The following is an 11,552-nucleotide window of genomic DNA, read 5'->3' on the forward strand; positions in this document are numbered from 1 at the left end:
ATACGAGACGACCTGAACCATCCAAACTGGAACAACCATATCAGTAATGGATCCGATTAGTTGATAAAAATGTATGTTGTTCATATCTGAGTAGCATACGATGAATTAATCAATCGATGTGCTACATGTAAAAACATAGATATTGAGGGAAAAAACCTATTGTAAAAATCAATCGTGCAATAAATTAGAGCATGCTGGGAAATATGATAATGATGGGCGTGGTTTTGATTTAACACTGGTTGTAAACAACAACACTGGGGTTATTTTAGACCAATTAGAGTTAATTTAATAATGGTTGTAAACACCAACACTGTTGTTATTTTAGCCGGTGTAGAATACAGCCGGTGTTTAATACAGCCGGTGTAGAATACAGCCGGTGTTTAATACAGCCGGTGTTTAATACAGCCGGTGTAGAATACAGCCGGTGTAGAATACAGCCGGTGTTTAATACAGCCGGTGTAGAATACAGCCGGTGTTTAATACAGCCGGTGTTTAATACAGCCGGTGTTTAATACAGCCGGTGTAGAATACAGCCGGTGTTTAATACAGCCGGTGTAGAATACAGCCGGTGTTTAATACAGCCGGTGTTTAATACAGCCGGTGTAGAATACAGCCGGTGTAGAATACAGCCGGTGTTTAATACAGCCGGTGTTTAATACAGCCGGTGTTTAATACAGCCGGTGTAGAATACAGCCGGTGTTTAATACAGCCAGTGTAGAATACAGCCGGTGTTTAATACAGCCGGTGTAGAATACAGCCGGTGTTTAATACAGCAGGTGTTTAATACAGCCGGTGTAGAATACAGCAGGTGTTTAATACAGCCGGTGTTTAATACAGCCGGTGTTTAATACAGCCGGTGTTTAATAAGGCCGGTGTTTAATACAGCAGGTGTTTAATACAGAACCTGTATATCTATCCGTCTCTAGAACCTGATCTAGCGTGTTAGGGTTCCTCTGACTGATCTAGAACCTGTATACCTATCTGTCTCTAGAACCTGTATACCTATCTGTCTCTAGAACCACTATATCTATCTGTCTCTAGAACCACTATATCTATCTGTCTCTAGAACCTGTATATCTATCTGTCTCTAGAACCAGTATATCTATCTCTCTAGAACCTGTATATATATCTGTCTCTAGAACCTGTATATCTATCTGTCTCTAGAACCTGTATATCTATCTGTCTCTAGAACCTGTATATCTATCTGTCTCTAGAACAATATCTATCTGTCTCTAGAACCTGTATATCTATCTGTCTCTAGAACCAGTATATCTATCTGTCTCTAGGTGTTTATCTATCTGTCTCTAGAACCAGTATATCTATCTCTCTAGAACCTGTATATATATCTGTCTCTAGAACCTGTATATCTATCTGTCTCTAGAACCTGTATATCTATCTGTCTCTAGAACCTGTATATCTATCTGTCTCTAGAACATGTATATCTATCTGTCTCTAGAACCTGTATATCTATCTGTCTCTAGAACCAGTATATCTATCTGTCTCTAGAACCACTATATCTATCTGTCTCTAGAACCTGTATATCTATCTGTCTCTAGAACCAGTATATCTATCTCTCTAGAACCTGTATATATATCTGTCTCTAGAACCTGTATATCTATCTGTCTCTAGAACCAGTATATCTATCTCTCTAGAACCTGTATATATATCTGTCTCTAGAACCAGTATATCTATCTCTCTAGAACCTGTATATATATCTGTCTCTAGAACCTGTATATCTATCTGTCTCTAGAACCAGTATATCTATCTCTCTAGAACCTGTATATATATCTGTCTCTAGAACCAGTATATCTATCTCTCTAGAACCTGTATAATACAGTCTCTAGAACCTGTATATCTATCTGTCTCTAGAACATGTATATCTATCTGTCTCTAGAACCAGTATATATCTGTCTCTAGAACCAGTATATCTATCTGTCTCTAGAACCTGTATACCTATCTGTCTCTAGAACCTGTATACCTATCTGTCTCTAGAACCACTATATCTATCTGTCTCTAGAACCTGTATATCTATCTGTCTCTAGAACCTGTATATCTATCTGTCTCTAGAACCTGTATATCTATCTGTCTCTAGAACCAGTATATCTATCTCTCTAGAACCTGTATATATATATGTCTCTAGAACCAGTATATCTATCTCTCTAGAACCTGTATATATATCTGTCTCTAGAACCTGTATATCTATCTGTCTCTAGAACCTGTATATCTATCTGTCTCTAGAACCTGTATATCTATCTGTCTCTAGAACATGTATATCTATCTGTCTCTAGAACCTGTATATCTATCTGTCTCTAGAACCAGTATATCTATCTGTCTCTAGAACCTGATCTAGCGTGTTAGGGTTCCTCTGACTGATCTAGAACCATTATATCTATCTGTCTCTAGAACCTGTATATCTATCCGTCTCTAGAACCTGATCTAGCGTGTTAGGGTTCCTCTGACTGATCTAGAACCATTATATCTATCTGTCTCTAGAACCTGTATATCTATCCGTCTCTAGAACCTGATCTAGCATGTTAGGGTTCCTCTGACTGATCTAGAACCTGTATATATATCTGTCTCTAGAACCTGTATATCTATCTGTCTCTAGAACATGTATATCTATCTGTCTCTAGAACCTGTATACCTATCTGTCTCTAGAACCTGTATACCTATCTGTCTCTAGAACCAGTATATCTATCTGTCTCTAGAACCACTATATCTATCTGTCTCTAGAACCTGTATATCTATCTGTCTCTAGAACCAGTATATCTAATCTCTAGAACCTGTATATATATCTGTCTCTAGAACCTGTATATCTATCTGTCTCTAGAACCAGTATATCTATCTCTCTAGAACCTGTATATCTATCTGTCTCTAGAACCAGTATATCTATCTCTCTAGAACCTGTATATATATCTGTCTCTAGAACCTGTATATCTATCTGTCTCTAGAACCAGTATATCTATCTCTCTAGAACCTGTATATATATCTGTCTCTAGAACCAGTATATCTATCTCTCTAGAACCTGTATATATATCTGTCTCTAGAACCTGTATATCTATCTGTCTCTAGAACATGTATATCTATCTGTCTCTAGAACCAGTATACCTATCTGTCTCTAGAACCAGTATATCTATCTGTCTCTAGAACCTTATACCTATCTGTCTCTAGAAATACCTATCTGTCTCTAGAACCACTATATCTATCTGTCTCTAGAACCTGTATATCTATCTGTCTCTAGAACCTGTATATCTATCTGTCTCTAGAACCTGTATATCTATCTGTCTCTAGAACCAGTATATCTATCTCTCTAGAACCTGTATATATATATGTCTCTAGAACCAGTATATATATCTCTCTAGAACCTGTATATATATCTGTCTCTAGAACCTGTATATCTATCTGTCTCTAGAACCTGTATATCTATCTGTCTCTAGAACCTGTATATCTATCTGTCTCTAGAACATGTATATCTATCTGTCTCTAGAACCTGTATATCTATCTGTCTCTAGAACCAGTATATCTATCTGTCTCTAGAACCTGATCTAGCGTGTTAGGGTTCCTCTGACTGATCTAGAACCATTATATCTATCTGTCTCTAGAACCTGTATATCTATCCGTCTCTAGAACCTGATCTAGCGTGTTAGGGTTCCTCTGACTGATCTAGAACCATTATATCTATCTGTCTCTAGAACCTGTATATCTATCCGTCTCTAGAACCTGATCTAGCATGTTAGGGTTCCTCTGACTGATCTAGAACCTGTATATATATCTGTCTCTAGAACCTGTATATATATCTGTCTCTAGAACCAGTATATCTATCTGTCTCTAGAACATGTATATCTATCTGTCTCTAGAACCTGTATACCTATCTGTCTCTAGAACCTGTATACCTATCTGTCTCTAGAACCACTATATCTATCTGTCTCTAGAACCTGTATATCTATCTGTCTCTAGAACCTGTATATCTATCTGTCTCTAGAACCTGTATATCTATCTGTCTCTAGAACCAGTATATCTATCTCTCTAGAACCTGTATATATATATGTCTCTAGAACCAGTATATCTATCTCTCTAGAACCTGTATATATATCTGTCTCTAGAACCTGTATATCTATCTGTCTCTAGAACCTGTATATCTATCTGTCTCTAGAACCTGTATATCTATCTGTCTCTAGAACATGTATATCTATCTGTCTCTAGAACCTGTATATCTATCTGTCTCTAGAACCAGTATATCTATCTGTCTCTAGAACCTGATCTAGCGTGTTAGGGTTCCTCTGACTGATCTAGAACCATTATATCTATCTGTCTCTAGAACCTGTATATCTATCCGTCTCTAGAACCTGATCTAGCGTGTTAGGGTTCCTCTGACTGATCTAGAACCATTATATCTATCTGTCTCTAGAACCTGTATATCTATCCGTCTCTAGAACCTGATCTAGCATGTTAGGGTTCCTCTGACTGATCTAGAACCTGTATATATATCTGTCTCTAGAACCTGTATATATATCTGTCTCTAGAACCAGTATATCTATCTGTCTCTAGAACATGTATATCTATCTGTCTCTAGAACCTGTATACCTATCTGTCTCTAGAACCAGTATATCTATCTGTCTCTAGAACCTGTATACCTATCTGTCTCTAGAACCACTATATCTATCTGTCTCTAGAACCTGTATATCTATCTGTCTCTAGAACCAGTATATCTATCTCTCTAGAACCTGTATATATATCTGTCTCTAGAACCTGTATATCTATCTGTCTCTAGAACCAGTATATCTATCTCTCTAGAACCTGTATATATATCTGTCTCTAGAACCTGTATATCTATATGTCTCTAGAACCTGTATATCTATCTGTCTCTAGAACCTGTATATCTATCTGTCTCTAGAACATGTATATCTATCTGTCTCTAGAACCAGTATACCTATCTGTCTCTAGAACCAGTATACCTATCTGTCTCTAGAACCTGTATACCTATCTGTCTCTAGAACCACTATATCTATCTGTCTCTAGAACCTGTATATCTATCTGTCTCTAGAACCTGTATATCTATCTGTCTCTAGAACCTGTATATCTATCTGTCTCTAGAACATGTATATCTATCTGTCTCTAGAACCTGTATATCTATCTGTCTCTAGAACCAGTATATCTATCTGTCTCTAGAACCTGATCTAGCGTGTTAGGGTTCCTCTGACTGATCTAGAACCATTATATCTATCTGTCTCTAGAACCTGTATATCTATCCGTCTCTAGAACCTGATCTAGCGTGTTAGGGTTCCTCTGACTGATCTAGAACCATTATATCTATCTGTCTCTAGAACCTGTATATCTATCCGTCTCTAGAACCTGATCTAGCATGTTAGGGTTCCTCTGACTGATTTAGAACCTGTATATATATCTGTCTCTAGAACCTGTATATCTATCTGTCTCTAGAACATGTATATCTATCTGTCTCTAGAACCTGTATACCTATCTGTCTCTAGAACCTGTATACCTATCTGTCTCTAGAACCAGTATATCTATCTGTCTCTAGAACCACTATATCTATCTGTCTCTAGAACCTGTATATCTATCTGTCTCTAGAACCAGTATATCTATCTCTCTAGAACCTGTATATATATCTGTCTCTAGAACCTGTATATCTATCTGTCTCTAGAACCAGTATATCTATCTCTCTAGAACCTGTATATCTATCTGTCTCTAGAACCAGTATATCTATCTCTCTAGAACCTGTATATATATCTGTCTCTAGAACCTGTATATCTATCTGTCTCTAGAACCAGTATATCTATCTCTCTAGAACCTGTATATATATCTGTCTCTAGAACCAGTATATCGTCTCTAGAACCTGTATATATATCTGTCTCTAGAACCTGTATATCTATCTGTCTCTAGAACATGTATATCTATCTGTCTCTAGAACCAGTATACCTATCTGTCTCTAGAACCAGTATATCTATCTGTCTCTAGAACCTGTATACCTATCTGTCTCTAGAACCTGTATACCTATCTGTCTCTAGAACCACTATATCTATCTGTCTCTAGAACCTGTATATCTATCTGTCTCTAGAACCTGTATATCTATCTGTCTCTAGAACCTGTATATCTATCTGTCTCTAGAACCAGTATATCTATCTCTCTAGAACCTGTATATATATATGTCTCTAGAACCAGTATATATATCTCTCTAGAACCTGTATATATATCTGTCTCTAGAACCTGTATATCTATCTGTCTCTAGAACCTGTATATCTATCTGTCTCTAGAACCTGTATATCTATCTGTCTCTAGAACATGTATATCTATCTGTCTCTAGAACCTGTATATCTATCTGTCTCTAGAACCAGTATATCTATCTGTCTCTAGAACCTGATCTAGCGTGTTAGGGTTCCTCTGACTGATCTAGAACCATTATATCTATCTGTCTCTAGAACCTGTATATCTATCCGTCTCTAGAACCTGATCTAGCGTGTTAGGGTTCCTCTGACTGATCTAGAACCATTATATCTATCTGTCTCTAGAACCTGTATATCTATCCGTCTCTAGAACCTGATCTAGCATGTTAGGGTTCCTCTGACTGATCTAGAACCTGTATATATATCTGTCTCTAGAACCTGTATATATATCTGTCTCTAGAACCAGTATATATATCTGTCTCTAGAACCAGTATATCTATCTGTCTCTAGAACCTGTATATCTATCTGTCTCTAGAACCTGTATATCTATCTGTCTCTAGAACCAGTATATCTATCTCTCTAGAACCTGTATATATATATGTCTCTAGAACCAGTATATCTATCTCTCTAGAACCTGTATATATATCTGTCTCTAGAACCTGTATATCTATCTGTCTCTAGAACCTGTATATCTATCTGTCTCTAGAACCTGTATATCTATCTGTCTCTAGAACATGTATATCTATCTGTCTCTAGAACCTGTATATCTATCTGTCTCTAGAACCAGTATATCTATCTGTCTCTAGAACCTGATCTAGCGTGTTAGGGTTCCTCTGACTGATCTAGAACCATTATATCTATCTGTCTCTAGAACCTGTATATCTATCCGTCTCTAGAACCTGATCTAGCGTGTTAGGGTTCCTCTGACTGATCTAGAACCATTATATCTATCTGTCTCTAGAACCTGTATATCTATCCGTCTCTAGAACCTGATCTAGCATGTTAGGGTTCCTCTGACTGATCTAGAACCTGTATATATATCTGTCTCTAGAACCTGTATATATATCTGTCTCTAGAACCAGTATATCTATCTGTCTCTAGAACATGTATATCTATCTGTCTCTAGAACCTGTATACCTATCTGTCTCTAGAACCAGTATATCTATCTGTCTCTAGAACCTGTATACCTATCTGTCTCTAGAACCACTATATCTATCTGTCTCTAGAACCTGTATATCTATCTGTCTCTAGAACCAGTATATCTATCTCTCTAGAACCTGTATATATATCTGTCTCTAGAACCTGTATATCTATCTGTCTCTAGAACCAGTATATCTATCTCTCTAGAACCTGTATATATATCTGTCTCTAGAACCTGTATATCTATATGTCTCTAGAACCTGTATATCTATCTGTCTCTAGAACCTGTATATCTATCTGTCTCTAGAACATGTATATCTATCTGTCTCTAGAACCAGTATACCTATCTGTCTCTAGAACCAGTATATCTATCTGTCTCTAGAACCTGTATACCTATCTGTCTCTAGAACCACTATATCAATCTGTCTCTAGAACCTGTATATCTATCTGTCTCTAGAACCAGTATATCTATCTCTCTAGAACCTGTATATATATCTGTCTCTAGAACCAGTATATCTATCTCTCTAGAACCTGTATATATATCTGTCTCTAGAACATGTATATCTATCTGTCTCTAGAACCTGTATATCTATCTGTCTCTAGAACCAGTATATCTATCTGTCTCTAGAACCTGATCTAGCGTGTTAGGGTTCCTCTGACTGATCTAGAACCATTTTATCTATCTGTCTCTAGAACCTGTATATCTATCCGTCTCTAGAACCTGATCTAGCGTGTTAGGGTTCCTCTGACTGATCTAGAACCATTATATATATCTGTCTCTAGAACCTGTATATCTATCTGTCTCTAGAACCTGATCTAGCGTGTTAGGGTTCCTCTGACTGATCTAGAACCTGTATATCTATCTGTCTCTAGAACCTGTATATCTATCTGTCTCTAGAACCAGTATATCTATCTGTCTCTAGAACCTGTATATCTATCTGTCTCTAGAACCAGTATACCTATCTGTCTCTAGAACCAGTATATCTATCTGTCTCTAGAACCTGTATACCTATCTGTCTCTAGAACCATTATATATATCTGTCTCTAGAACCTGTATATCTATCTGTCTCTAGAACCTGTATATCTATCTGTCTCTAGAACCAGTATATCTGTCTCTCTAGAACCTGTATATATATCTGTCTCTAGAACCTGTATATCTATCTGTCTCTAGAACCAGTATATCTATCTCTCTAGAACCTGTATATATATCTGTCTCTAGAACCAGTATATCTATCTCTCTAGAACCTGTATATATATCTGTCTCTAGAACCTGTATATCTATCTGTCTCTAGAACATGTATATCTATCTGTCTCTAGAACCAGTATACCTATCTGTCTCTAGAACCAGTATATCTATCTGTCTCTAGAACCTGTATACCTATCTGTCTCTAGAACCACTATATCTATCTTTCTCTAGAACCTGTATATCTATCTGTCTCTAGAACCTGTATATCTATCTGTCTCTAGAACCAGTATATCTATCTCTCTAGAACATGTATATATATCTGTCTCTAGAACCTGTATATCTATCTGTCTCTAGAACCTGTATATCTATCTGTCTCTAGAACATGTATATCTATCTGTCTCTAGAACCTGTATATCTATCTGTCTCTAGAACCAGTATATCTATCTGTCTCTAGAACCTGATCTAGCGTGTTAGGGTTCCTCTGACTGATCTAGAACCATTTTATCTATCTGTCTCTAGAACATGTATATCTATCCGTCTCTAGAACCTGATCTAGCGTGTTAGGGTTCCTCTGACTGATCTAGAACCATTATATCTATCTGTCTCTAGAACCTGTATATCTATCCGTCTCTAGAACCTGATCTAGCGTGTTAGGGTTCCTCTGACTGATCTAGAACCTGTATATCTATCTGTCTCTAGAACCTGTATATCTATCTGTCTCTAGAACCAGTATATCTATCTGTCTCTAGAACATGTATATCTATCTGTCTCTAGAACCTGTATATCTATCTGTCTCTAGAACCAGTATATCTATCTGTCTCTAGAACCTGTATATCTATCTGTCTCTAGAACCAGTATATCTATCTCTCTAGAACCTGTATATATATCTGTCTCTAGAACCTGTATATCTATCTGTCTCTAGAACCAGTATATCTATCTCTCTAGAACCTGTATATATATCTGTCTCTAGAACCAGTATATCTATCTCTCTAGAACCTGTATATATATCTGTCTCTAGAACCTGTATATCTATCTGTCTCTAGAACATGTATATCTATCTGTCTCTAGAACCAGTATACCTATCTGTCTCTAGAACCAGTATATCTATCTGTCTCTAGAACCTGTATACCTATCTGTCTCTAGAACCACTATATCTATCTTTCTCTAGAACCTGTATATCTATCTGTCTCTAGAACCTGTATATCTATCTGTCTCTAGAACCAGTATATCTATCTCTCTAGAACCTGTATATATATCTGTCTCTAGAACCTGTATATCTATCTGTCTCTAGAACCAGTATATCTATCTCTCTAGAACCTGTATATATATATGTCTCTAGAACCAGTATATCTATCTCTCTAGAACCTGTATATATCTATCTGTCTCTAGAACCTGTATATCTATCTGTCTCTAGAAAATGTATATCTATCTGTCTCTAGAACCTGTATATCTATCTGTCTCTAGAACCAGTATATCTATCTTGTCTCTAGAACCTGATCTAGCGTGTTAGGGTTCCTCTGACTGATCTAGAACCATTATATCTATCTGTCTCTAGAACCTGTATATCTATCCATCTCTAGAACCTGATCTAGCGTGTTAGGGTTCCTCTGACTGATCTAGAACCTGTATATCTATCCGTCTCTAGAACCTGATCTCGGCGGCAACGGGGATGAACCTGACCACGGTAGACGACTCCGTCCAGAGGAAGTTCCTCCCCAGCTTCCTGAGGGGCGTGGCCGAGGAGAACAAGCTTGTGACGTCACCCAATTTCGTGGTCACCCAGGCCCTCGTGGCCCTACTCGCTGATAAAGGGGCCCGGCTCAGACCCAACTATGACAAGGCTGACGCGGAGAAGAGAGGTTCGTGAGACCTGGAGTCGGCCTCTGTGGTCCTCGGAGATTTCTAGACGTTGCGATAATGTCACACGTTGTCTGTCGTCGACATGTCGTTAAGCGGCGTCGTCATAATTCAATAGAGTTTTTGTAACTGACTATGTTTTGTTTGTAAAATTGCATTATGGGATGAACAAAGATATTTCTCAGCTCATTTAGAATGTTTAATTTAAGAAATGGTTGAAAGGGGGGGGGCAGGGGGGGAGGGGCAGTGATTATAGATTTGAAGTCGCCTCGTATTTTCAGATTGTCTGCACGGGATGACAGTACATACAGACATGTAGCTACTAGCTGTTGTTAGCAGTTTGTGCTAGCCTCCACAGTGCCCGTGCTAGTTGTCATTATCACCGTAGTGTTTTGGACCATTCATTATGTTATGTTATAATTAACATCCTCTCATCTCTCCCCCCCACCCCAAAATAAAACTCACTCACCGTTCCTTCTTCCACCCCCTTTTGTTTTCGTTCCAGCAGGTTTAATTGCACATTTGTATACCCATCCTTCCTATCATCCCACTGCTGTAGGACCTCTGGAGCTGGCCAACGCGCTGGCTGCTTGCTGCCTGTCTTCTCGTCTGTCCTCGGGACACCGGCAGTGGGCCGCTCAGCAGCTGGTCCGCACGCTGGCCGCTCACGACAGAGACAACCAGAGCCGGCCGCAAACCTTTGCCGACATGGCGGGTGACCTGCGCAAGTGCTCTTCTGTGAAGTTGGAGGCTCACCAGAGCAGGGTGAGTACTGGAGGAGTTATGGGTAGAGGGTTAGGGTGAGCAGGGTGAGTACTGGAGGGGTTAGGGGTAGAGGGTTAGGGTGAGTACTGGAGGGGTTAGGGTAGAGGGTTAGGGTGAGTACTGGAGGGGTTATGGTAGAGGGTTAGGGTGAGCAGGGTGAGTACTGGAGGGGTTAGGGTGAGCAGGGTGAGTACTGGAGGGGTAATGGGTAGAGGGTTAGGGTGAGTACTGGAGGGGTTATGGGTAGAGTGTTAGGGTGAGTACTGGAGGGGTTAGGGTAGAGGTTTAGGGTGAGTACTGGAGGGGTTAGGGTAGAGGGTTAGGGTGAGTACTGGAGGGGTTATGGGTAGAGGGTTAGGGTGAGTACTGGAGGGGTTAGGGTAGAGGGTTAGGGTGAGTACTGGAGGGGTTAGGGTAGAGGG

The 11,552-nt window shown here is 38.8% G+C and overlaps 1 protein-coding gene across 1 annotated transcript in view; it reads left to right on the forward strand.

Annotated features, from left to right (window-relative positions):
- Window positions 1-11,552, forward strand: part of LOC115122699 (probable E3 ubiquitin-protein ligase HERC1) — a 37,570-nt gene that overhangs the window by 16,200 nt on the left and 9,818 nt on the right. Inside the window, exons 7-8 of the mRNA XM_065015830.1 lie at window positions 10,154-10,367; window positions 10,925-11,130. Of these exons, the coding sequence (XP_064871902.1) occupies window positions 10,154-10,367; window positions 10,925-11,130 (420 nt within the window). The remainder of the gene's footprint in view (window positions 1-10,153; window positions 10,368-10,924; window positions 11,131-11,552) is intronic.

Source organism: Oncorhynchus nerka, unplaced genomic scaffold (assembly GCF_034236695.1).
Source record: "Oncorhynchus nerka isolate Pitt River unplaced genomic scaffold, Oner_Uvic_2.0 unplaced_scaffold_1260, whole genome shotgun sequence".
Taxonomy (NCBI): Eukaryota; Metazoa; Chordata; class Actinopteri; order Salmoniformes; family Salmonidae; genus Oncorhynchus; species Oncorhynchus nerka.